This window comes from Mustela erminea, chromosome 17 (genome assembly GCF_009829155.1).
Source record: "Mustela erminea isolate mMusErm1 chromosome 17, mMusErm1.Pri, whole genome shotgun sequence".
NCBI lineage: Eukaryota > Metazoa > Chordata > Mammalia > Carnivora > Mustelidae > Mustela > Mustela erminea.
This window is the reverse complement of record NC_045630.1, coordinates 46,456,861-46,482,314: the sequence shown is the minus strand read 5'-3', so window position 1 is coordinate 46,482,314 and position 25,454 is coordinate 46,456,861. Positions and strand designations below refer to the sequence as shown.

Below are 25,454 nucleotides of genomic sequence, written 5' to 3'. Positions count from 1 at the left end.
AGGGGATGTGCTAAGGGAGTTAGAATGGGGCGGGGGCAGGTGAGACGGATGCTCTGGGGAGGAAGCGCTATCTCAGCTCCCAAGCTCATGTCCCGCCGATCAGTTCGACATTCGATCCAAAGACTCAGAACAATGGACACTTGAGTTAGGAGAGGAAGGTTCCTCTAAGGGAATGAAGCGAGAAGGGAAAGAATATGGATAAAAGTCAAAACGGCATCAAACCTCGGGAGTGAACCTACCCTTAGAGAAATGGGGAAAGATGACAAGGAAGAGGCGAAAGTGATGGGAAAGAGAAAATGCTGGGCTGGAGGGTAGCAGGGAAAGCTGGGAAGAGGCAGCTGAGACAGAAAAGGCTGGGGTGGGGGCGCCTGGGTGGCTCAGTGGGTTAAGCCACTGCCTTCGGCTCAGGTCATGATCTCAGGGTCCTGGGATCAAGTCCCACATCGGGCTCTCTGCTTGGCGGGGAGCCTGCTTCCTCCTCTCTCTCTCTGCCTGCCTCTATGCCTCTATGCCTCTATGCCTACTTGTGATCTCTGTCAAATAAATAAATAAAGTCTTTAAAAAAAAAAAAAAGAAAAGGCTGGGGTGGTTTGAACCCAGGCTTTGCTAGGGTCAAAACTGGAACCCACAAGGGACCCTCAAAAGCTACCAGATTCTTTGTCTTGTTTGGCTGACTTGCCATAAAAAAACAAACAATTATTTATTTCCTTATACAAGACTGCTCATCTTCCAGACGACTATTCACCTGCCTGCAGAGTGTAGAACAACTCTTTGCCGACCCACCATGAGATCTGAGCCGCTGCTGGGCTGGGGTGGCTGGGGGCTGGACACCAGGGAGGGTGTGAGCTATGCTGAGTGCTGAGAAATGTGTATGACTGATGGTTCACAGGCCCCTACCCTGGAACAAATACTACATTATATTTTCATTAAAAAATAATAAAATAAAATTTAATAAAAATCTTAGCTGCTGGAGAGAAACTGGGACAGCAGAATGGAAACAGGTCTTTATCTGATTGGGTTTTGGGTGCATCCTGAAGCTCTTACGCAAACCCAGCACCAGGCACATGTGCTCTGCCTGCCGCTGTGTAGACGTGGCAGGATGGCACCGGATGGGCGCTGCTCCCCTCTGACAGCGCGCCGGGCCAGGGCCGCCTACTGCCCGCCTAACCGTGGTCTCCCGCACGTCCATGGCCACAGGGGAGGCTGGGAGGCCCCCACACCTCGTACCTCTGTTCCAGCCAGATGCAGGATGCTCAGTTTCAGCCCAGGAACTGAAACGAACAATTGCTAAGTTCAGCCCTATCCTTGGTGTCAAAGGGAAAAAAGCCAGCTCCCTCTTTAAAATATCCATCTACTAATTTTATTTTTTTTGAAGATTTGTTTGTTTTAGAGAAAGAAAGCATGCATGCTAGTGTGTGTGTGTGTGTGTGTGTGTGCGCGCGCGCGCGCCGCAAGTGGGGGGAGGGGCAGAGGGAGAGGGATCTTTAAGCAGACTCCCTGCTGAGCATAGAGCCTGATGCGGGGCTCGATCCCACAGTGCTCAGATCATGACTTGAGCTGAAACCTGTCCACCTATTAGTTTGTTTTTTTTTTTGAAGATTTTATTTATTTATTTGACAGAGAGAGATCACAAGCAGGCAGAGAGAGGAGGAAGCAGGCTCCCTGCTGAGCAGAGAGCCCGATGCGGGGCTCGATCCCAGGACCCTGGGATCATGACCTGAGCCGAAGGCAGCGGCTTAACCCACTGAGCCACCCAGGCGCTCCCGTGTCCACCTATTAGTTTTAAATGCAAAAGATTATCCTTGGAAGGCACTCCATTCTTCTCTAGGGATTTTTTTTTAAAAAAAGATTTTATTTATTTATTCATTTGAGAGAGAGTGTGTGAGCAGGGAAGCGGGAGGAGAGGGAGAGGGAGAGGATCTCAAGCAGACTCCAAGCTGAGCATGGACCCCAACGTGGAGCTCCATCTCGTGACCCTGAGAGCCTGACCCGAGTCGGATACTTAGCCAACTGAGCTACCCTGGTGCCCCCATTCTTCTCTAGTTTTAAATGAAATGATGGGAGAAGGGGCAGAAGAAAGAAACAGAGGAACCAGAGGAAGAAAAGATGCAATAAAATTTGTATAAATTAAAAAATGTATAATTATATCTGATTACATTTATACGTAATTATATTTAATTATAAATTTTAAAATGTATAATTATATCACTACAATGAAATCCAAAGCAGGGACGCGGAAAAAGCAGTGACAGAAAAGCTAGGACAAGGGAGAACACTGCCATCCGAGTATCTGGCGGGGGTGCCCAGCTGGTGGAGCCGTCACAGGGCCTGAAGACGCTGTCGGGGCCGCTGACACAACAGAAACCATGTGCCCTCTACATTCGATTACCTCCCTGCGGCTACCGCCACTGTGAATTACCCACAATGATTTTTTAAAGCCTGGATCAGTTCTCCCCACCCCCAGCAGACACAAAAGACACTGCGGAGCGCTCTCCCCCTCCTCCCTGCTTAACGGCCTGCTACATAGCTGGTGTGAGCTTCGGGGACCCAAAATCATTTCAGTATTTGTGATAAAATATAATTAGGAAGTAAAATTTGCTGTTGCAGAAAATACTGTAATTATTATTTTTTTCTTTTGCACAGTCACAAGTACTATTTAGACTGTCCACTGATGTGCACTACCTGGCCCTGCCTTCCAAGATGCTGCCCTGAGATTGGCAACGAGAGCTGGCTGACCAGCGTCAGGTTTTAGTACGACCCCAAAGATCACGCACAAAAGCACAGAGCTGAGCATCAGGTGGCCAGTCATTCTCGGGCCAGATTTAGCTTCGCATTTTTAGCATGTCTAAGAGATGCAACCAGGATGACCACAACTCCAGTAGAACAAAAAAAAAATTTGCACACCTACAGCCATCTGGTGTAGATGTCTGACCTAGGTGACCAGCTTCTGAGAGCTACTCACATTTGGAACTTAACTATAAAATGTGAGGCCCTTTTCACGGTGTCCTAGAGAAGCGACAGCATGGGCATTTGCCAAGTCAAACCAAATCTCCAGCAACGAGGAGGAGGAGGCACGACTAGAGAGGGAGGAATGTCAGGAAGACTCCATCCAGCTGAGCCGGCTACATCAGTGAAGTCGCTGTACGGTTAAGCGTACTCTGACTGAACGGTATCTTCCAAATGCAGGCGAGAAGTCAGGAAAGTCTGTCCTGCCCACAGCAGGGTTCCATAAACACCTATGCGATGTGATCATCATACCCGATCAGCCTGGTTCTTGCTGGGCCCTTACCTGCTTCCTCACGGTGGAGCTACGCCTGTGGTTGATCCCGCCAAATCAGAGAGGAACGGACCAGCACCAGGGAGAAAAAAGAGAAAACGGGATTAAAAACAATCTGTGTGTTAATTAATGAAGCAAGCAGTATTATTCAGTTCAGTGTCAGAACCAGCTAAGAGACTTACCGAGTTACTTTCCAAATTAAGCCCAATAAGGCTCCTTCAGAACAGAGGTCTCTGTACTTACTACCTGCCACCATTCAAAACCAGACTAGGAAGGAACTAGTTCAAGGTGCAGGAACATGTATCTGCGTTGGACAGTAAGATTCTCTGTTTGCAGGAGACCCAAGGAAACATCAAAGGAAGCTACAGTTTTCTTTCTCTTGGAAATCTTTAGGGAGCAATTTTCCTAGAGTTTCAAGGACAAAGTAGCAGACTGGAAGGAACCTTGGCAATCCTTCGTGTGACTGTCTTGCAAAGCTGCATGGAACTTTAGACACCTCTTCTCAAAGGGACTGGGACTCAGACACAATCTCCCCAAGCAAGGATAGCAGCGCAGCCCCGCCTTTGGTGACATGAAGGCCCAGAGTCTGGCTGCTGGGCTCCCTCCGCCCCTTCTGCCAGGCCGCTCCTGAGGAACCTCTTTGGAATCCCAGAGCTCCTCGGATCTAGTGGAATGCTCTTTCTTGTCTCATAGAGGAGGAAACTGGAGTTCGAAGCGGGGAAAAGAGCAGCCCACGGTCACCCACCATAAGGGAATTCAGCTCAGCTTTTATTCACTCCCACAGAGCCTTCCCCAGATATGGGGCTTCAGGTGAACTTACATTAAGACTCTATCACCAAGACGATATTCATTCCATGGGATTCCATTATCCTGGTTCCCTCTAGTCAACAAGACTGGTATATTAATGGGATCTTTACCATAATCCACAGTGACAAAACGATGAAAGCCAAATGAAGCTATTTCTAAATAATGAGCCTATAATTGTAAATGGCCTCATGATTATTGTGTGTGTGTTGGCAGATATAAGTGGTTGATATAATGGGCTAACCCAGGGTCTCTCAGGAGTCCAGCCCATTAAAGCTCTCTCCCCAGTTAAATCAGCACATTTTTAGGCATCTGAGAACCGCTGCCTGGATGCATGCCTTGCTCTCCGCCAGCTCACGAGTTTTCTCAGAGCAGCTACATGACTGGGAGGGAAATATTTGGCTGGGGTCGGGGAGGGAGGGGGAGGTGGGGAAAGACTGGGAGGGCTGCAAACTTGTACATCAGGCGTGGATTTCTACCAATGCTGTCTGGCAAGCCAGTGCAAAGTAGTATTTCATTATCCAGCAACAGTGAGGTGCTGTCATCTTTTCCACGCAGAAAATCTCGGGTCAAACACTATCTTCTGATCTTCCTTCTCTGGGTCAGAGATATCCCCAAACCACATGCTGACATCCAGCAGCTAAGGGTAGGTTACCAGGTTCTTCCAGAGCCAAACACTTCTTTTCCTTGCAGACTGGATGGCTTTGGGGAAGCTCTGAAACTACTTCAGCAAATGACAACTCCCTTCATCCCATTCTGTTCAGCTCTCGCCCCAAGTCACAGCAGACCCCCTTTTCCATCTGAGGCCAGATGGGTTCAGCAAGGCAAAGGAAAGGAAGCAGTCCCCGCCCTAGTCCCCTCCTTTGCACAGAAACCCAACGCCTCTGCACTTCAACTCCTCCGCTCCTTCCCACCGTGGGACCACTCTACCCCCATGGGCCTCTCTTCATCCCTCCCACGGGCTGACCCAGGCCACACCTACCTTGCCAGACTGCAATCTGTCCGCTGACCTGTTGGAAAGACAAAGGCAAAAAGCTCACGTGGAAGCAGAAGGAGAGAGAGACGAAGACTCACTCCCAGGAGTTGACTGAAATGCCCTCCCCTTCTCCCCAGGAAGCCACTAGCCTCACGGAGTGACTGGCCTTCCAGGAAGAAAAGAAGAGAGACGCCCAGAGCCTCTTCCTGGGCAAATGCTGGTTCTCATGCTTGTTCCCAGCGCTGCTGCTATGTCCCTGACGCTGAGGTGTGCCAGCCCCGCTCCCCAAAGGGAAAACGGGCTGGCTGTAGGGGAACAACAGCAAGGCGGACTGTGTTTTAGAGAACAAATTACTAGAAGTCTTCCCAGGGGTGAAATCAGCTTCTCTTCTGTGTGTGTGGATGTGTGTGTGACGAGGGAGGGACGAGTCTGCTTGCTCCAGAGTAACGGACACACACACACACACACACACACACACACACACACTATACACATGGTGTGAGAGTGGCAAGGAAAGAAGGAAGAAGGAAGAATTGTTTGCGGGGAGGAGGGAGCAGATAAGAACCTTCTAGTTTTCAATCCATATGAAATTCTCTTAGGTTGGCTGGGGGTGACAAGGGAGAAATGAGATTTAATTGCTATCAAATTTGTGGTTCTCAATCCAATAGCAGGCCCTAATACTAAGTTTAATGGATCACAGCCATCTTTAAAAAAAGGAAACTCTTCAAGTTTCTAAGAATTCTTATGTTTAAAAAAAAAAATACATAGGCATATGCACATGGGCCACGATGTGATGTGCTTGCTTTCAGTTCACCAAGCGTGGTCTGCGTTCGATAAACCAGGGCAACGCCAGCCGGCGCTGAGCTGGGAGATCACGCCCCACCAGCCTCCTCCACGCTCCTGGAAAAACAACTCCAAGGACCGGCGCGGGGTGGGGGGTGTGAGGAAGGGCTTCTGTTTGCCGTTAAAGGTTGCTAATTGTCGATTACACTTCGGCACATCCTGAGCAACATCCTCCCCCTCCCCTAACAGCCTCTCATTACTAACGGCTCCGCTTTCATCTGCGAAAATATTATTCCGAGCCATTATTTTCAACATCTGTCCCATTTCCATTCTGGAATACTCATACACATCAATTATCCCTCTGTGGCAAGAACAAGGGGCTCTCGCGTTACGGTGACAAATACATTCAGAAGGCGGGCCGCGATGACTTACACACAGGAAGGTCTGCGGCTATTTCTTTCCTTACTGCTCGAGCTTGTCATCTTTAGATGAAGGCAATTTGCAGCATTAATGAATGGACGCCAACCTTCGCCCCTCCGCAGCAGCAAATCTGGTACATGTTTGTGTGTGCGCAGACCCACTCACACTCACACACACACACACACACACACTCCCAAGGTCCTGTTCCCCATTTCACTTATGAGCTATGTTCAGATTGTTTTAGCCAAAAAAAAAAAAAAAAAAGGTTAGAACTTGCTTCAAATAGTTCTGGGCTTTCTTTTCTCTGATACCCTATGAAGCATCTGATAACCCAAGAGTGAAGATTTTTCTGTAAGAAAAGCTGGGCTCCCAACACCCAAACCTGTTCAGCCTCAGTCCCTTGGGTGGCAGGGAGGAAAGAGAACAGGAGTGACCTCACAGGCATTCTTCACATTAAAAAAAAAATGCCTCTACAATCACAGGATCAAAGATATCAGAGATAAAAAGAATTCAGCATCTGGGGGAACCGTCCAGCACGGGAGGAGGATCGGATGGGACGAGCGGGAGGGAGCTCCGGTGTGACAAGTGTGGCTCTCATTCCTGATGCCAATGATCCAGCAAGTACCCCCCATGCTTCTCTTCACTCTGCAGTTTGTCTGAAAAGCGCTCAAGGGTTCCTTTTATGAGTGCCTTCTCTGCTGGTCTGCCTCCCGCCAGTGCTGCCATACACTGCTGTCGCCTCCTCGCCCCGTCTCGGAGTGGAGAGATGAGCAGGGCGGGGTGGGGGGGGCACTCAGAGGCACCCCCAACCTGGGAACCCCATTAGCCATGGGATGCTGAGAGCTAGGCAGGACCCGGGCAGGGTGCCCAAAACCCCAGGGAAGCTTCTCTCTCAGCCTTCGCCTTCTGTTTGACAGCTGAGGAGACAAAGTCCAGAGTGCCAGTCCAGTCCCCTGCTCTGCTACTTTCCAGGGTCTGGGTAAAATCATCCTTGATTCCTGGACGAGACAGGCCGTTCAGTACCACGGCCTCAGCGCGGCCACGCGGACAGGGCTGCCGCTGAGCCGCAGGACCCTCCCAATCGGAAAGAAAGCGCTGCTCTACACAGGCGTCTGGGGGTCAGGCCTGCCTTCGAGAAGCCTCTCTTCTCCTCGGAGCCGCTGCTCACCAGGCTCGCCGGCCCTGCCCGCCGGCTGCCGCCTCGGTCCCGCTACAGAGGAGCTGAGAGTTTCCACAAAGTGTCTGGAGAGTAAGGGGCCCATCGGCTCCTGTGCCCCAGCTGTGGCAGAGAAGGGGCCGGGGGAGAGCAAGCACGCGCCATTTAAACCAATGGATGGTGCACACCAGCGCTTCATTAAGCATCGGCCTCCTCCCATTACTCAAGTAGTCACTGGGGCAGCGACTTCCCATCAAACAGGCTAGGAAAAGCAATGCATTCACATAACAAGATCAGGCCCGTGGGGCTCAGGATGGAGGCTCAGCCAGGTAGCTCGGGGCCTGGCCTTCCCCTCATCGCCAAACCTCCAGCCGAATTCCCACACTCACTTTCTCCCAGGGTTTTCTGGAGAAGGTCGTGCTTGGCTTGTAGCTTGGTGATGAGGTTCCTGCCCTCCAGGTACTCCTTCATTTTCTGTAAGGGAGGAAGAAAAGGAGCAGTCAGACTCCTGAAGAAGCAGCAGCAGGAGGGGGAAAAAATATCACAGATGCTCAGCTGTACAATTTCCTTTTTACAAGAGAGCATTTCGTTTCTGACCCGATTTCTACTAGGTGCCTTTTTTATCTCTTTGTTTCTACTCAGGCCCTGAGCATCTAGACGGCTGCTGATTTCCAGGATGCCTGAGTCTCCTCCTTTGTGTTCTCTGGGGAGCGAGCGCCATGCTGGCCAGTCCCAAACCATCTCTCAGAGCCCCTCAGCCATCCCTTCTGGTTCCCCCGAAGAACAAGGGGCCAGGTGTGGAGTGGAGGGACTCACTGAGCCCAGATCCTCTTGGTGTGAGGACACACACCTGCCACTTGTCACCTCCGCTGATATCCTGCCACACCCTGGCCCCTCTCTGGGGTGCATTCCAGCACATCACGACGAATGCCAAGGGCTGCGACCCAGCACGCACAGCATCTCCGTCTGAGCTCTCTCTTACTCGGCTCCTTCCTCTCTTCTGCACGGAGTCTTGGCAGAGAGCTCGGGATTTCTGAGCATTTGGAGAGAGGGGCTGCGGCCCCCCGCCCCGCATATACATGTAAAGGCAGTTCTCAACACAAGACAAGGTGACGGAAACACACTCCCAGCTGTTCCACCCGTCAAAACACCATCGCTGTGCAGCATTTTCTGATCTGACCTCTCTCAGCCCTTATCTGCCCCGGGAGGGACTCGATTTCCCTGGACAATTCATCAAATCTTCAAAATAACCCTACGAACTCGGATTAAGCACATCCCCATTTTACGGATGAGGGCACCAAGATTTGGAGAGATTAAACAGGTTGCTCAAGGTCAAACAGTGAGTGAGCGGTGGAGTCAGTTTCCAGACACAGGTCGTTTGACAATTCGGGGCGTGCGCTCAACCGACAAGACAGCACACTCCGTCCGTCAGGGTGCCTGGCAGAAGGAGGAGCAGAACAAAACTTCAGAGTATTAATTCTTTATATACGCGGAGCAGTTCAGGAGTTTTCAGAGCCCCTTAGCACATATTACCCACGTGACTCTGCAGAGCACGTTAGGGAAGACAACATCGCTGGCTGCTTGCTACAGATGCTACAGATGAGAAGATGACCTTGGGAGACGGCGGCTGAACTGCAGGTCGCTGCCAGCTAGGAAATGGGAGTGCCAGGCCATTTTGAGCCTTGACACGGTGTCTGTCTACACTACCCTGCAGCCGTTCACAGGGACCATCGTTCACCCTGGTTGTCTCCTTATACAATGGCTTGCGTCTGCTGGGCTGGGGGTCATCTGCCCACGTCTAAACTCAGACGCAAATTGGCAGTGTTGCCCTGGGTATGATCCGTGACTCATTGGGGACACACGACATAGTGGAGGAGGGAAACTGGATAAAACATTTCAAATTGTAATACTTCTGTCCTTCTTTCGATGTATTAAGCAATAATCAAGTGTCTGATTTTATGGCTATTACCACATAGGATGAAGGCAGGAAAGAAAGGTGAAAAAAAATAGGAGTTACTTTTACTCTGTACCTTTCTGTACAGTGTAAAATTTTAACCAAGAGTGTGTATTTCTTCTCTCTCTTTCTCACGCAAAAACAAAGAAAAAGCCTGCTTTCTCGGGGATGCACATCCTGGCTTTCCCATGTTCCCCGGGTGCCCCTGCATGTACCTCTGCAAACTGCACATGGCCCGGGCACAGAGAGCTTCCAAGTCATGTGTCTTCCTCTCCAGACTGCCTTTTCCCTAAGGTGAAAGTCATTATTCTTTGCATCCCTGATGCTTAGTACCATGCCCAGCTAACAGGAGACATTCAATAAATGCTTGAAGAATGAGGAAAGACACGAACAGTCTCATTCTCCTCTGAGAGAACCTTCCTCAGTCGTCACAATCCAAGCCCTCAAGTGTAGCCCTACTCTCTCAATTAAGTCTAAAGCAAACAAAAACAAACCCTATGCCAAATCATTTCTGTTGCTTTACTTCTGACCTGTTCCCTCTGCTCCTTTGTGTCTGTGCACGAGAACATCTGTGTGACAAGAAGACTCCCTTGTCACCTTCCCCTTTCCATCTGCTCCAGCTGCCTGCTCACCTGCTGTCGGTCCTTCCTGGGTGACAGCCTAATCCCCACCCAGTGCCTCACTGTGGGGCTGGGAACAGCACGGCAGGACCCAGAGGTGGAAAACATTCAGGAAACATCTATTGCTAACATCTCAACCCTCAAAGGCCCCTCTTCGGCAGGTCACCCCAGGAAACTCTAACGGTTTCCTAATGAGGAAAAAAAACCTCACCAAGAAAACTGTAACCCTTAAGACAAGACCAGACTGCTCAGAAAACAGCCAATATTCTCAAAGAAGATGGATGCAAATTCCTTCCTCTCACTCATGTTTCTACTTGTGATTCCGGAAATGAATTTTTCATTCACATCACTGTTTGAGAATTAACTCTGGCTGTCACTTGGCGAACCATTAAAATAAATAATAATCTGATAAAGATGTATGATGGGTCACCTTTCCAGGTCCCCTGAAATCCTGAAGGTTCAAACACTATGCTGAGGTTGACCTGCATCCCTAAGAGCAGAAATACTGGTTAGAAGTTTTTCCATGTAGGTAAGCAGGCGGTGGGAGGGAAAAGCCGTCCCGGAGTTCACAGGCATATTGTCACCTCCCTCTCCCTCCTGTTAGTCGGCCCTGGTCTGTATGAAACAGAAGCTGGGAGAAACGACCTGGCCTTTGCTGGCAGAAGACCTCGGTTGCTGACTGGATAGAAAGGAGCCAGGGCAGCTGAAGGCAAGGAAGGCATAAACGGCTTTCTGATGACTTCTGGAGACCAGCAGGCTATGAAAAGAACTGCTGGGGCGCCTGGGTGGCTCAGTTGGTTAACCAACTGCCTTCGGCTCAGGTCATGGTCCTGGAGTCCCAGCACTGAGTGCCACATCAGGCTCCCCACCCAGCGGGGAGTCTGCTTCTCCCTCTGACCCTCCCCCATCTCAGGTTCTCTCTCTCTTATTCTCTTTCAAATAAATAATCTTTTTAAAAAAGATTTTATTTATTTATTTGACAGAGAGAGATCACAGTAGACAGAGAGGCAGGCAGGGGGCGGGGGGAAGCAGGCTCCCTGCTGAGCAGAGAGCCGGATGCGGGGCTCGATCCCAGGACCCCGAGATCACGACCTGAGCCGAAGGCAGCGGCTTCACCCACTGAGCCCCCCAGGCGCCCCTAAATAAATAAAATCTTAAAAAAAAAAAAAAAACAGTAGGAAGGGGAGCCAAGAGTCTACTGAGTGGTTTGGTGCTGTTTGCCACTAGAAGCCTTCAATTCAGTTTTATGATCTCATTAATTTACTTCTTAACAATTCCTAACTGATTCTTAACTGCTGGTGATGAATTTTATTTATTGAAAAGTATTAGTGGAACAGTTTTTCTCTCAGGGCCCTTCCTCCCTGACAGACACTTTGTTGCAGCAAGATGAAAGAGCCTTAGTTGAGAAACTGGAGTCCTACCGCTTACCTTGGGCGAGTCACTTACCCCCCCCATCGGAAAAACCGGGATAATGTACCTGTCCCCCAAGGCTGTTAGCAGACAGCACAGGATGACAAGCGTGGCCATGATTATAGCTCACAACCCAATCATCCGGCAGTCAGGAGTATCCCTTCCTTGTATCTGAATCACCCGCTCAGATAGCCTAAAAACACAACTTCCCCAAACCTCTTTGCTTTGTGCTAATATATAAGACAGTGGAATCAAAACGGGTTTCTGATCTTCAGAACAAAAAAGTAAGAGGCACCAAGAATGTTGTTCCAATTAATTTAAAATACCTCTTCCCTTTAGTATGATGGAAGTATAAATCTCATGGACCCTGTCGATACCTTGGATTGTTTAAAAAAATATATTATTTATTTATTTATTTGAGAGAGAGAGAGAGAGAGCGCATGAGCAGGGAAGAGAGGGAGAGGCAGACCCCCTGTCGAGCAAGGAGCCAATGTAGGACTTGATCCCAGGACCCCGAGATCCTGACCTGAGCCGAAGACAGATGCTTACCGACTGAGCCACCCAGGTGGCCCTCCGCCTTGCATTTAATCTGTGTGAACTGAAGGCCATAAGCACCCACTGCTACAAAGGGGTGCGGTGGGTGGAGGAGGGAGCCGTGTTGAGCCCGCCCCATGCACAGAGACACATGAATGTCATTATGGGGTGGCTGCGTCCCCGCCATCCAGGCACCCTGACGTTTCTCTCCTCTTCGTCAGTTTGTAAAGCCGGAAACGGCTGTCAGACAGAATCCGTAACAGAGGAGACCTGTAAAACGGCAGGCATCTCCCTCTTAAACTGACAGGGTAGGGGCTCAGTAGGGACCTACTTAGCACACATTTCCTGAGTGCCTTTAGGAGAGGACCAAGATAAAAAAAGAAGATCTTGGACCACACCAGATCTAGGTCTAGAGCACTGCCCCAATGGCCAAGATATCATCTTCTCCCCTGTGTTCTTACCAATTTTGTACCCAAGAATTCAGGCAGTTTATCTTTATCAGCCATGACCTTTAACTCCTTCTTCACTCCTTCCCCCATATAAGAACCCCGTAACAACCCCCATACAGGGAAATACTTAGGAGAAATGCCAGCCTTATAAGGCTTTGACAGTCCTGGGCTAAACAGGGAGTGTTACTTCCCATGAGCTGGGAACTGGTTAAATAAAAATGATGGTGAACCCATTCATACAGTGGAATTCTGTGCAGCGATCTAAAAAGGAGGCAGAGCTCTTTGGACTAATATGAAAAAAATTAAGTGAAAAAAGCAAAGTGAAGAACAGTATGAATTGGGCTACTTCTATTTATACTTCTCTTTATTTGATTTCATTGTATTTCTAATGTAATTCTATTGCATTAAAGGAAAAGTCAATGGTTGTCTACACAGAGACTATCTCTGGAAGAACACAGAAGAAACCAGTTTCAATCCCTGGAAGATGGGAGAGGAAGTGAGGGCCCGAGAAGGGGAGGAAGCATGACCTGTTGTGTATACTGTTTTGAACTCTTTGCATCTCCCCAAATACATATATTTTATATATATATTTTATTTATATATATTTTATATATTTATATAGATAAATATATATTTTAATATATTTATATATTATATTTTATTTATATATATTCTATATATATTTTTAATTTCCTTATTTTTAACAATCACAGTAAAAAAAAAGCAATGAGATAAAAAGTAGACACTGCTGGGCTGTGTGTTACAAAAGATGAGAGATGCACAGCCCAGAAGATCAGGAAACATCACCTCACTTAGGGCAAGAGAGAGGAGAAAGCTGGCCTGTTTCTGAGCCTTTCTTTCACCTCAGCTTCTTCAGCAGAGAGGACAGAAAGAAGCCAATGGCCTGAGACCAGCTGACCAGAGTTTTAGTTTTATTTATTTACCTATTTAGAGAACATGTGCGTGTGTGGTGGGGGAGGTGTGGGGGGGGGCAGCCAGTGGTGCAGAGGGAAAGAATCCTAAAGAGGCTTCACACTCAGCGTGGAGCCTGTCAAGGGGCTTAATCCCGTGACCCTGAGATCAGGACCTGAGCTGAAATCAAAAGTTGGACACTTAACCAACGTAAGCCACCCAGGCACTCGGCCAAGTTCTAGCTTCAGCTCTTGCTGAGTCCCTTGGAACAGCTACCCAACTTCTCCGGATTGAGGGGTTTTGGTTTTGTTTTGTTTTGTTTTTTCATCTTTCAAATGAGAATGTGATTAGATGATTTCTAAAAATCACTATAAGCTTTTAAATTCCATGTTTACTTTCTTGAGACTCCTGCAAATGACCGACCTTTATAGAACATGCTTAAATTTCCAATCGATGTCCTCTTGGCAGATCAATTTGATGACAGCCGACAATGGCTAGACAGCTTTCTAGCAGCCCTGTGGGTTGCTAGGCACACTACCTACAAGTCAAAGCCATGGTAGGGGACCTCTTCCCAACTTTCCAAGGGAGGGGAGCTTCTAGGATGCTCTACTCTGATGTTTCTGAAGGACACAGAAAAAACCAGGGGCGACGTCTGTGGAGGCAGCAGACGAGGAAAAGCACATCTACAGTTCTGTGGGCTTCGTACAGTGTGGCAAACACAGGTAGTCATGCTAATATGCACACCCCCCCTTATTTAAATGTCTATTTTGCTACCCCCCAAAAAGCCCTTTTATCATGAAATGAATTATTTGGTGCATTCCCAGCACTAGTTACAAAAATGATGAACTCTCTTATACATCGATTACTACAGAAGCCCAGACAAAAAAAGTGCTCCTGTTAGCCATGAAAATTTGGACATAATTTTGGTAAGTAGGCCCTCCGGCCACAAAAGACAGGAAGTGGACTAGGAGCGAAAGGGTGGGCAGGATTTGAGGTCATCGGTTTGGATATGGTCATCCCTGCTCTTACTAAGGGTCAACTTTGAACGCATGTCATTGCTTTGCTGAAAGCCAGAAAGTAATTCTGACAGTCTTAAATACAGATTTTTATGTCAAAATTTCTTATTTAATAAGAAAAATGGAAATCTGCTGCAATGTAATGAGATTGGGTCATTAAGTAGTGTTATATCTAAGCAGTGCAGACAGACCAGCCAAACAATCCTATTATTAAAAGCCTTTAGAGTGTTCAACAACCTCCTGAGATAAGAAAGCTTGGGGTGGTGAGACAGCCCTCATGATAGACAAGAAGTTCTCGTTCTGTCTAGCCCGGGCTTTGCATGCCTTTATGCTTTGTACAGACTGCTCTTTTCTCAAGGAATGTCATTCTCTGCTTGATTCACTGCCTGGTTCACTCATCCTTCAAGGTCAAGCACAAAAGTCACTTTGTATGAGATGTTTCGCCAACTCCACCCATCCTGGCCACCATTCATGTGCCTGTGCACGTAGCTGAAAATTTTCATACTTATTTTTTTGATTGCAAAAATCAACTTACTGTAACTGTTTTGAAACATACAAAGTGAAAATGGAGGTTCTCCCTTCGGATGCCTAATCCCATCATTCCCCTCTGCACTCTGCACTCCCAGTATTCCGAGCTTTGGCACCATGTTTAGCACAAAGAAGATCCTTGATAAGTTACTGATGAGTAATTCAATAATGATTAATGAATAAGTTAATAATGACTGTAGTGACAATAAATTTTCAGCACTTAATGAGCACTCTGTACAGACCAGGCAGTGTGCGAAATATTTTACAAAAAGGATGAATGGGACAAAATATCATTCCGTTATTTCTCTGTGTAGATTTTAGTATTTCACTCATAAAATATTCAAGAATGTTATGATGAAATGAAATGGGAAAATACTAATCATTTGTTAAATGAAAGCAGATCATAAAACAGCGTGCATAGCCAACATCCCACTTTTTGTAACACATTCTAAATACATATTCACAGAGATGTTTGTCTGCGCAGAGAAAAACACCAGGAAGGGAATACGCCCTAATACTGTTATCTCAAGGTAGTGCGATTACGGATGATTCTTACTTTCTTCCTTTTTGTTTCTAAACTAATATCATATGGATGTTTTACTTCATATAACAAGAAAAAAGTCATTTTAAAAGAATAACACTGTTAAATCACTCCTTTTCAAAGTCTCCTCCAAGATTTAAAAAAAAAAAATCTGAAGAATTCTTAATTTTAAGTAAAAAAAACCAGATTTCTTTTTTTAGAAAACATAGCAAATCACTAGTTCTTAATGGAAAAAGGACAATGTTCAAAGAAGAATTAAACAAATTGTTCCAGTTGGGAGGAAAAATTCAATTTACTGCATGCAGATTGTGTTTCTTGACTAAAAAACAAGTTAATCCCTCTCATTCAGAATCAGTTTGCACATTCACCAGCTACATTTCATCTCACATCTGCAAATTTAATTTCTCCTTTCTTGGTTGTCAGAAGATGAGAAAATAAATTTTAGTCCAGGCAATGAATCCTACTTGGCAAGCTCAAAATAACTTAATTATTAAAAAAGCAGCACCAAAGACCAGCCAGCAACCTTCCAAAGGACTGTTAACACAACCTGAAAATAATCGGGTCTGTTTGTCTAACAGAAGAGTAGGATATACACAGATAAGAAAATACAGTGTTTTGGAATCCTCTGGAAACCAATGACACTGCACATGACCTGTCCTTTTGAATTTTAGTCATTTTTATGAAAGATAATTTTCCATCAGCAAAAATTATAAAATAATGTCATCGCATCACCTAGAAGAGATTATCAACTTCAGAAATAAGATACGTGTTAGCCAGAATACATTGGATATAATTCCCAAGAACTAAGAAATAAAGATCTCCTTTCGTGATTCCCCGTGGCCGATAAGGAAACTTTCCAACAGAAGCCTACTAGCTGGTTAATAAAAATTCTTTAAAAAAGAAGAGAAAAGAAAAAGAAAAGAAAAGAAAAGTCTTCCGGGGCAAGGAAAAAAAGGAAAAGAAATCTTCCTGGCAGTGTACTTGGGAGCACCTTTCTCTTGGGGGATCCCTGTTTGATACCTACAACTTAGAGATATCTGTGTCTTAACTGAAGCTGAGGAATGGTCTCTGAATATGCCCAGATCCAAATTAAAGTATTCAAAGTCTGCCCTTCCAAGACTCGACCAGGACTCTGGGTTCCAAGTCTCCCTGTGGGCTGCAGGTGCTCCTTGAGAGCCATCAAGCCCCCTCACCGTGAAATAGAATTGCTCGGTCTCTTGCTGGTTGGCTCTCCTCTTAGCGATGCTGGGCTTGCTCATGAAGGTTTCTGAGACCGTGGACTTGACGGATTCCATAGAGTTGCTGTACTGGAAGCAGTCGGACACGTCAAAATCCTCAACAGTCACAATGTCCTGGATGGTCTGGAGAGTGGCTTCCATCGTCTTCTTTACCTGCCACGACAAGGGCCAATGTAACGTGTGAGGGGCAGGTAAGGGAGAAGTTGGGAGGAGTGGGAGAGAAGGGGCTGGAGGGGACTGGGGAGCTGCTGTCAGAAGGTGCAGCTCTGCTTCCCATCGGACGGTGCTGAGAGAGTGACCACCATCACACGGACTCTGTTCTACAGTGCTTCTCTTTTTACAGAAGACCTAAAACCATCCCCCTCCTCAGGCTCTGTGATATGACCCAGCTCTTTTATTTAATGTTGACTTTTTAAGTTTAATATTAGCTCTGGGCTACAATGGAAGTGCTAACGGGGAGAATAAAACAAATCCAAACCAACCTCATGATGTAAAGAGCTGGTTAAAATGTGAGATTGGCCTGGTCCCACCACACCCCATGCTGTTTCATGACCTTCAGCAAATCAGTGGATTGGCTGCCCCATTGGCCAATGAAGTGACACCCCCCCCCCCACCCAACCCGGTCCTTCCTGATCCTCCTGGGAAGAGTAAGACTGAGATGCCAGGTAAGAAGTCTCCTGAGCACAAAAGAAAGAAGCTGGACAATTAATCATGCTGCCCTTTTGAACTAGCTGTTTAAAGCAAGGACGCTGGGTGCAGAAGAAAGTCCCCCTTTTCTAAGAGGATGGAGATGTTTTAAGTGTCAAAGTCAAAGGCCTCTGTTTGTTTGAAAATGCTGGAAAAAGCCAGGCATGAGGGGGTGGTTTCAGAGACACAATATTGTTCACACAGCTGCCAAGTGCCATTTTGATTAAATGTGTAGAGGGGGAAAAAAAAAAAAAGCATTTTGCAAAAGCTCAAAATAGAGCTCAACCTTTGGCAATGCAAGAGCAACTTCCTGGAGTTCAAGGGCAGGATGTAGCAGAGGGGGAAAATCCAAGGCTACGCTTGGCTAGGAAACGCTTGCGGCAGCCCGGACATTCTCTGCATGCTCCTTCCACCTGCTCCCAGATGGGCAGCAAGAAAGAGGTTCCACGGGGAAACTCGGAGGCGGGCTCCGAGTCTCCTAAGCAGGAAACTCACCTCTTCGTTCTCAATCTTCAGGGTGGACAGGCGGGACTGCAGTTGCTGGCATCGCTGAACCAGCTCACTCTGGACAGGCTGCTGGGCACAGAGCTGGGAAGCCTGCCAAAAGAAAGCAACACCAGGTCAGGAAGAGGACACAGTTCTTCTGGAGGTTCCAGAGTCCCATTACTACTAATAAAAGTACTCATGTTCAAGCTGGAAGCCTCACAGTTTCTCTGTGAAAACAAAAACCCCAAGGCAGCATGTGTGAACCTCTGCCAGGACCAAACAGCACAAGAAGGGAATGAGAAGTGGGACCTGTTTGGAAAGACCAGGTCCCTCCATAGGGGGCCCATCCCCAGGCTAGTGCCTGGTGGGCTCTGTGGCTCCGCAAAAGCCAGCGCAGGACCAGCGCAGGGTGCTCCAGCGCCACAGACACAATGCTTTGGCAGGGAGGGTTTCCTGCCAGGAGTCCGAGTGGCCACCTCTCCGGCCCCTCCTTCATTCCCCTTCATGTCCGAGAGTGAAAGCAGCAGAGAAGTGGGTCAGGAGGCTAGCTTGCCGCTGCTGGCAGCCAGCATGTGTTTATAAATCTGGGCCATGCATGAGAGCTCTGACTCAACGAGAGAAAGTGTAAAGCCAGGAGCAAGTCCACGGGCTGTGCTTGAGGGCCCCAGAGGGCACAGAATCTGGTAAACTTGGCACTTTCCAAGAGCCAACCTTCTGCCCCAGGTTCGTACCAGATCTGTGTAGGAGAGGAGTCTGCCCTTCCCCTAAGGACTGCAGTCCACGAGCTTTTCCTTCTCTGACAAGATGGCCGAGCCACCATCTCCCGATGGGGGCATGGCTGTGGCATGGGCACGAGATCACCCACAGTCTCCAGGATGACAGATGAGGAACAGAAGGCTGGCAGATTAGGAGGCAGGACCCACATGGAGGCAGCTCCTGTCACCTTGCCACCACGTGTCCCTTCGCCTCTCGTCTGCAGAGAGACATCTGGATAGAACTGGTCTCCCTCTTCCTCAGCAATGAGTGGGCACATTCACATGCCCACAGACCATTCTCTTGCTGGGAAGACAAAACCTCTCTTCAAATGGAGGGGGCTGGGACTTGACCTTTTCCTCCATTGGCTTTTAAGCTCCCAACGGACTTGACCTCCTCCCCCAGCTGAGGGGCTGGCCTGAGCCAGCTCTCAGATCTGAAGAGAGCTGACTTCACTCTGGCTCTTGGATAAGCAGACACAATGGAGAGAGCTCAGTGGCCAGGATGGGTTAGAGCCAAGAGTGAAACTCTCTGGCTGCCTGATGTCACTGGTCAGGCATCCAGAGCCCCACAAGCCTCTGGGGGCACCAAGGGTAGAGCCAAGCGCCTCCTCCTAGTACATCTGAGAGTGCTTGGCATCCACTCATGTGCCGAGCACCCCCGAACACCCGTCAGTGTGGGGCCTTGGCCAATTTCAGGGCTTCCGGTCAAAATGCCACCCGAACCTTGGCCCTAATTCAAGGACTTCCAGGCAGTTCCCTCTTGTTGCCTCCATAGTCTACAGACAGCCCACACCGGTGGGGACAGACAGGCTGTGGGGACCAAGAGAAACTTGCCTTCTCATCTCTTTTTCTTTTCTATTCCTAGGAAGGCGGGGCTGGAACGCAGAACCTTTGCAAGATCTAGGGCTGACCCTGGCCCCTGCCTGGCTCTGTGGCTGGTCAGCTGTATCACAGGGAAGGAGGGCCAAAGCCAGAGAGTGAACTACTGATTTTAAAGCAACCTAGACCTAGCAGGGAGGACCCACGTACGCAAAACGGACCTCCATGCCTATGCCTTTAAGAAGCAGCACGGCTGCTGATGCATGCCTTGGCCGAGGTCCTCTACCGGGGTGCACGGTAATGTGTTCCAGCTGTGCTCCGCGGTAGGAAACCGAGGCACTGACAAGGCTACGAGGGGGCCCAAGCACCCAGCATTCGCATTCTCCCTTTATGGAGACAAGCTGTTTGGCTCCGAAGGCGACTCAGTCAACACCAGAAAAATGTATCACTCTGCTCAGCTGGTCCCAGAGTTCCACTGATTTTTGGGAAGGAATGTCAGTGGCAGCCGGAGGAGGGGACTGGAAGACAAGCTGGACCAGAAGCCAGGGCAGGTGAGGAATGGGGCTTCCTGGGGCTCGGTGGCACCCCCCCACCCCCCCACCTCTGACTGCACACTCTGCCATTTCACTTTCCCATCTGTTCAGACACTGACATTTCCTAAGTCACAGAAATGGAAACAAACTGTGCAGGGTTTGGTTTTCCCTGAGGAGGGGAAAGAAATCATCTCTACATTTTTGTCTTTACGATAGAAATGTCCCATACTCCACTGTGGACTATCGATGACAGCGAATCCTCTAGTGACACTGCCAACAGTTGTCATTCTGGGACAGGGTTTTCTAAAAAGCATCTGGATACTAATCCTGTTGGATATACTATTCCCTTGTTGAGAGGACATGGTTGTTTCTCAGTCACCACACATCCCTTCCTCCTTCTTCTGGCAATTCGGGCCTGACTAGCTTCTGGGGGAACCTCCCACCCCACAGCTCAGGTCAGGCATTTCGGAAGAGGCTCTCCCCGACTCGGGGGTGGAGCACGTGACTTAGGCATTAGCCAATCAGCCAACTGCAGACCCGCAGCCACGATCAGTGGCTCAGGGATAAACACATCAGCCAATCAGAACGAAGAAGACACAGTGAGACTTTTGTGGGGGTTTCTAGGAGGGAAGCAGATACTCCTTCTACTGGGTTTGGATGTACAAGAAGATTCAGCTGGAAATATAGTCATTTTGGCCTTACGGGAGGAGAGCCTACCTGAGAATAGAGCCAAGATACAAGATGTGACGCCGAGAGAAAGAAAAAAAAAAATCGGAGTCTTGATAACTTCCGACTCCTAAATCCAACCATGCCTGAAGATCTTTCTATTATGTAAGCCTACACATCCTCCTTCCGGTTTAGCCCGGAAGGTAAAGGGTAGCTTCTATAGACCGGAGTAGGGTTCACTCCGATATGCATGCAAAACCACCCCAAGTGGAACTAAAAGATTCAGAGTAATTAAAACCAAAGAGCTTCTTGTTCCTCTCACTTGGTTTACGCCCTTCTTGTTTCAGTCTCGGAGGAGAAAAGTTCAAAACAGGGCCCCCATGTTCCTGTTCCCCAGCCTGGGCAGACAGCATCAGGCCTCTGGGATGACATCTTAGCTCCTTCTTGTCCGTCTTAGCCGTTCTTTTTTGTTCAATACCCAAGCAAAGCTACACCTTTTATTGCAGTCTTCGAATATCAAGAGAATGAGATCCTTTAGATCTCTGCCAAGTGACGAAGGATGACATCACTACTGCCGCACTTAGCCCTCCGTCCCTGTCAAAAGCTGCGAGTATCTTCCCCATGTTAGCCCTTCCTCCAGACTCACCATTTGGAGGCCTTCTCCAAATCTTTCCCTCTTCCCATACTGAACAGTTGGTTTTTATACACCTGCTGTCTTTCACCTCTTCTGATCCTGCTGGACCCCCTGGGTGCCCCTCCCTATGCATATTTCCAACTCTCTCTCCACACACTAGACTGGAATCTCCCTGAGGGCCCTAATCCCCATGTCCACGGTCAATCCCAGCAGGTGCTCGGTCGCTACCTGCTGCTCCGTAGCTATTTGCCGAATGAGTGGAATGCTCCTCACCCACCTGACAGGAAGCCAGCCCAGGCCTTGCTCTCCCCAGAATAATGTGGCCTCAGTGTATGAATCCAGGCACAAGTGAGCTCAAGCTCCTTAGGGAGTGTGGTGATGGGAAGAAGACCTCACCATGTCCCCCATGTGGGGCTGGAACTCAAACTTCATAGGTGGGCAGAAGACATTGTTGTACATCTCCATGAGGCGCTGCTTGTCACTGGTGGCATCCAGGTTCTCTACGGCATTCTCGATGGCATCCAGACCCTCGTGCTTTGACTGCTCCAGATTCAGCTCAGCGGAGAGGAAGGTGCGTAGCGCCCGGTTCAGGCTGGCATGGTAGCCTAAGTCACAACACTGCTGTGGGACGGAGAAGGCACATGAGCAAACCATAGACAGTCCCAAGGCTTGGCAGGAAGGGACGTGGCCCCCGGACATCTCTGACCATATCAGAGCGACTGGCTGTGCAGCCAGAAGGCTGACATCCTGACTTCCAAAATCCAGGTGAGATTTCTGGTTTCTACTCCCAATTCAGTGGAAGACACACCTCAGGGGACTACAGGCTGACTGGGAAGGAGAGCACTCAACAGGACAGAAGGAAACTATTTCATCACACGCTGCACAGGGCTATCCAATGAGGGTTATCCAGTAATAACCCTCAGAAGAGCTGAGGGTTGAAGGGAATCCTCTTCCACCTTAGGGTTTCACTGGGGATACCATTATAACAAAATTCAACAATGAAAATATAGCCTGCCACTCCCCGAGGGTCACTGTGGTCAAGTCACGACATATGAACCAAACCAGGCCACCTCAGCATTTAAGGTTCACAACTCACAAATCTCCCAAGAGCAGTTCACTTACACCAACACTGAACCCCAGTGGGAGGAGAGGAGACCCTGTCGTCTGTCATCACTCCCACTGTTCTAGGACAGGCCTTAGCAGCAGATTCGGATTTAGCATTTAAAAGATGGAAAACTTCTTTAAGTGTCTTAACTGGGCAAATTCAGATCATGTAAAGGATTCTGATTTTCTAAAGCAAAATGAAAAAAAAAAAAAAAAGGTATGAGAAAGGCAATAGTATCCAAAAAAAAAAAAAAAAGGGCACTGACAGGAAGTCAAGCAACCTTGGGAAAGCCAGTCCCCAACCCTGAACCTGTACCCTCAGCTGCAAAATGAACAGATTTGGCCAGGTCGGTGGTTTTCAGGCTGCAGATGAGAGCTCTGAGGTTTTTTGTTTTTTGTTTTTTAAAGATTGCATTTTTTTTAAAAAGATTTTATTTATTCATTTGACAGATAGAGATTATAACTAGGCAGAGAAGCAGGCAGAGAGAGAGGAGGAAGCAGGCTCCCCGCTGAGCAGAGAGCCCCACATGGGGCTAGATCCCAAGAACCAGGGATCATGACCGGAGCCAAACGCAGAGGCCTTAACCCACTGAGTCACCCAGGTGCCCCGAGAGCTCTGAGGTTCTATGCCAGTGCTTAGGCTGCCCTCGAGAAGGGGGTAAAAGGGCAGCAACCAGTAGGACTTGGAGCCTCCTATCTGTTCAACCAAACCAGCTCTGCTTTTTTATCTACATAACAGATTGGGATCCTTTTTAATTTCAGACTTTATTTAGTTATTTTTGAGAGAGAAAGAAAGAAAGAGTATGAGTTGGGGGAGGGGTAGTGGGAGAAGCAGGCTCCTCACTGAGCAGAGAGCCCGATGCAGGACTCAATCTCAGGACTCCAGGATCATGACCTGAGCCAAAGGCAGACGCTTAAGTGACTGAGCCACCCAGGCGCCCAGTAGATTGGGGCTCTATGTAAGGTCTGATGTGAAGAAAGAATTCTGCTCGAGAAAAAGTCTGAAAATACTTGTACTAATTATAATCTCTACGGCCCTTCCTCAGCAGTGGCATTTGGTAACTCTATGACCATATTCCCCAACCCTCCCAAAGGACCCTGAGATCCAAATTCCTTGGCCATCCATTATCCCCTCTATTGCCCAAGCAGCTCTGGGATCCAGAACCCGAGAAGAAACGTCAGAGAAGAATCCATGGGTAGAGTCAGACCATCTGCCGGACTGCTATTTCATTCCACAGGCAGGCATCACATTCACTTCCCCCCGCCTCTCCCCTCATCATGTTCACATCGGGAGCAGCCACGATTGGGGAAGAAAAAGCACGTGGCGTGCCTCCTCCTCCGAGCATCTGACAAGAAGCTCAGCGACAGAGCGCCTGTCGGGCTGGGCTCTGGGTCGCTGCCAACAGGCGCTGGCAGGTGCCTGGCGGCCGTGGAAGAACAGCAGTTACAGCTTAACTAGAGGCGGAGGATGGAAAGACATCAAATCCAGTTGGGAGGGAAGAGCAAATGGAAGCGAGACAAAAGCAGCTGATTGGGAGACTTCATGTGCAGGAGCCCTTCCTCCTCTGAAAGGCGCTGCTGGGCTAGCCAGGCTGCCCTTGAACTTGGAAACCTTCCTGACGAGCCCTGCGCAGACGCTGATGATGAGCTGGGTGCCTGCGAGTCTGTGAACAGAAGTAAGGCAGCGCGCAGGGCTGAGCGAGTGGGGAGCTCTTTAGTGCAGGAGAGAATGGGGGGTGGGGGCGGGGCGCCCTTCCTCACCTTTGTACTTCTGGTGACTCCATTCTCTGCACCTCTGCCCCGATTCAGACCCGTATCCCACACCAGAGCTGTCTGCTTCACTGTCTTCAAAGATGGCTTTTGTTAGGCCATTCCCCTGCTGAAGAACCTACAGAAGCTTTTAGCGTTCAAACCTTGCTCAGTTTGGGAATTTAAAAATACCTCTTTTTTTTTTTTTTACTCGGTATGCTTACCGTCTGCCCGACGTGTGCTAAGTGCTTTATGTACGTTCTACGTCTGAATCCTCATACTAATCCCAGCGAGGCTGGTATTATCTTCATTTCCCAGACCAGAACGGTGAGGCGAGGTCACCAGCCAGAACTAATTCTCATCTGTCTTGCGGTCTGACCATCGATACCATCTCCCTCCGTTCCCTTCCTCAGGCTCTAACCAAGGACATGCTCCCGCTTAGGGCAGAGTATGGGACAGCAGCAGGCCTCAAGTCAGCTGCACCACCCGGAGCGAGCAATTTAACCTCTCTCAGCCTCCCCTGAGGACAACACCGGCCTCACCGGTTGTCATGAGGCTGGTAACAGGCAATGTCCTGAGGCACATCTGGCATCATGCAGACACTTCCACATCAGTCCCCAAGATCCCCAAATCCACTGACCACTGCCCTTTACCCAGCATCCTCCCTTCTTGACGTATTTCCCGCTCTTCTCTCTTGTTGGAAATGGACCCCATCTTCAAAATCCAAATCAAATCCCCAGCCTCTGGAAAGCCAGCCAGCCCTACAACCCTGGCATCCATTGAACTTAGCCTCTACTCAGGACCACACCACACCAGCCCTCACGTGACACAGGACACACTCCCTCACTCTGAGACTTACCATTTTCTATCCCACCAGAAGACAAGCCTCAAAAAGGGCCTGGCCAGCGTCATTCCTTCATGGTAGCCTCCACCACCCCAAGAAGGCCTTGCTCGTAGTAGGCATTTCATACACATCAGTAGAGGGACGAGTGGCCACCAAAGCCCCTTGTGTCACTCACTCTGTGCGGCCTATGGAAGGTAGGGAGCCTTCTCCAGCTGCCTGCTGCCTCTTTGATCTAGCTGTTCTGTAGCTTCTCTGTGCCACTGAGTGGGGGCCTGACTCACAGTGTGCCTCTGGCTCCTCTGTGCCTCCAGCCAACTAGGGAGACCCAGGATAGGTTTTACAGAGCCTTGGCTATCCACAGATTTCCGCAAGCACGATAGCCGGACACAGGCCTTAGCAAAGAAGCAATTTCTGGCAAGGTTAGGTAAACGGAATTTGAATATTTCATCTCTGTTCCCAAGAGAATCCTAGTGAGTGGAGGCAGCACATTATTTTCCCTCACAATGGGGACAAGGTACGTTTTCAGTGGCTTCTGATGAGTTCCGTGGCCATGCCGAGC

General features: G+C 48.7%; 1 protein-coding gene across 11 annotated transcripts in view; it reads right to left on the bottom strand.

The window, feature by feature from the left end:
• SRGAP2 (SLIT-ROBO Rho GTPase activating protein 2) overlaps window positions 1-25,454 on the bottom strand; it is a 230,546-nt gene that overhangs the window by 40,315 nt on the left and 164,777 nt on the right. For 9 of the 11 annotated variants that reach the window (XM_032318979.1, XM_032318982.1, XM_032318985.1 and 6 more), the window contains 6 exons: window positions 21,595-21,819; window positions 17,801-17,902; window positions 16,574-16,771; window positions 7,806-7,890; window positions 5,064-5,091; window positions 3,290-3,314 (listed from right to left, as the gene is read on the bottom strand). In XM_032318979.1, the coding sequence (XP_032174870.1) occupies window positions 3,290-3,314; window positions 5,064-5,091; window positions 7,806-7,890; window positions 16,574-16,771; window positions 17,801-17,902; window positions 21,595-21,819 (663 nt within the window). The remainder of the gene's footprint in view (window positions 1-3,289; window positions 3,315-5,063; window positions 5,092-7,805; window positions 7,891-16,573; window positions 16,772-17,800; window positions 17,903-21,594; window positions 21,820-25,454) is intronic. The other 2 variants (XM_032318980.1, XM_032318983.1) reach the window with 1 other exon arrangement.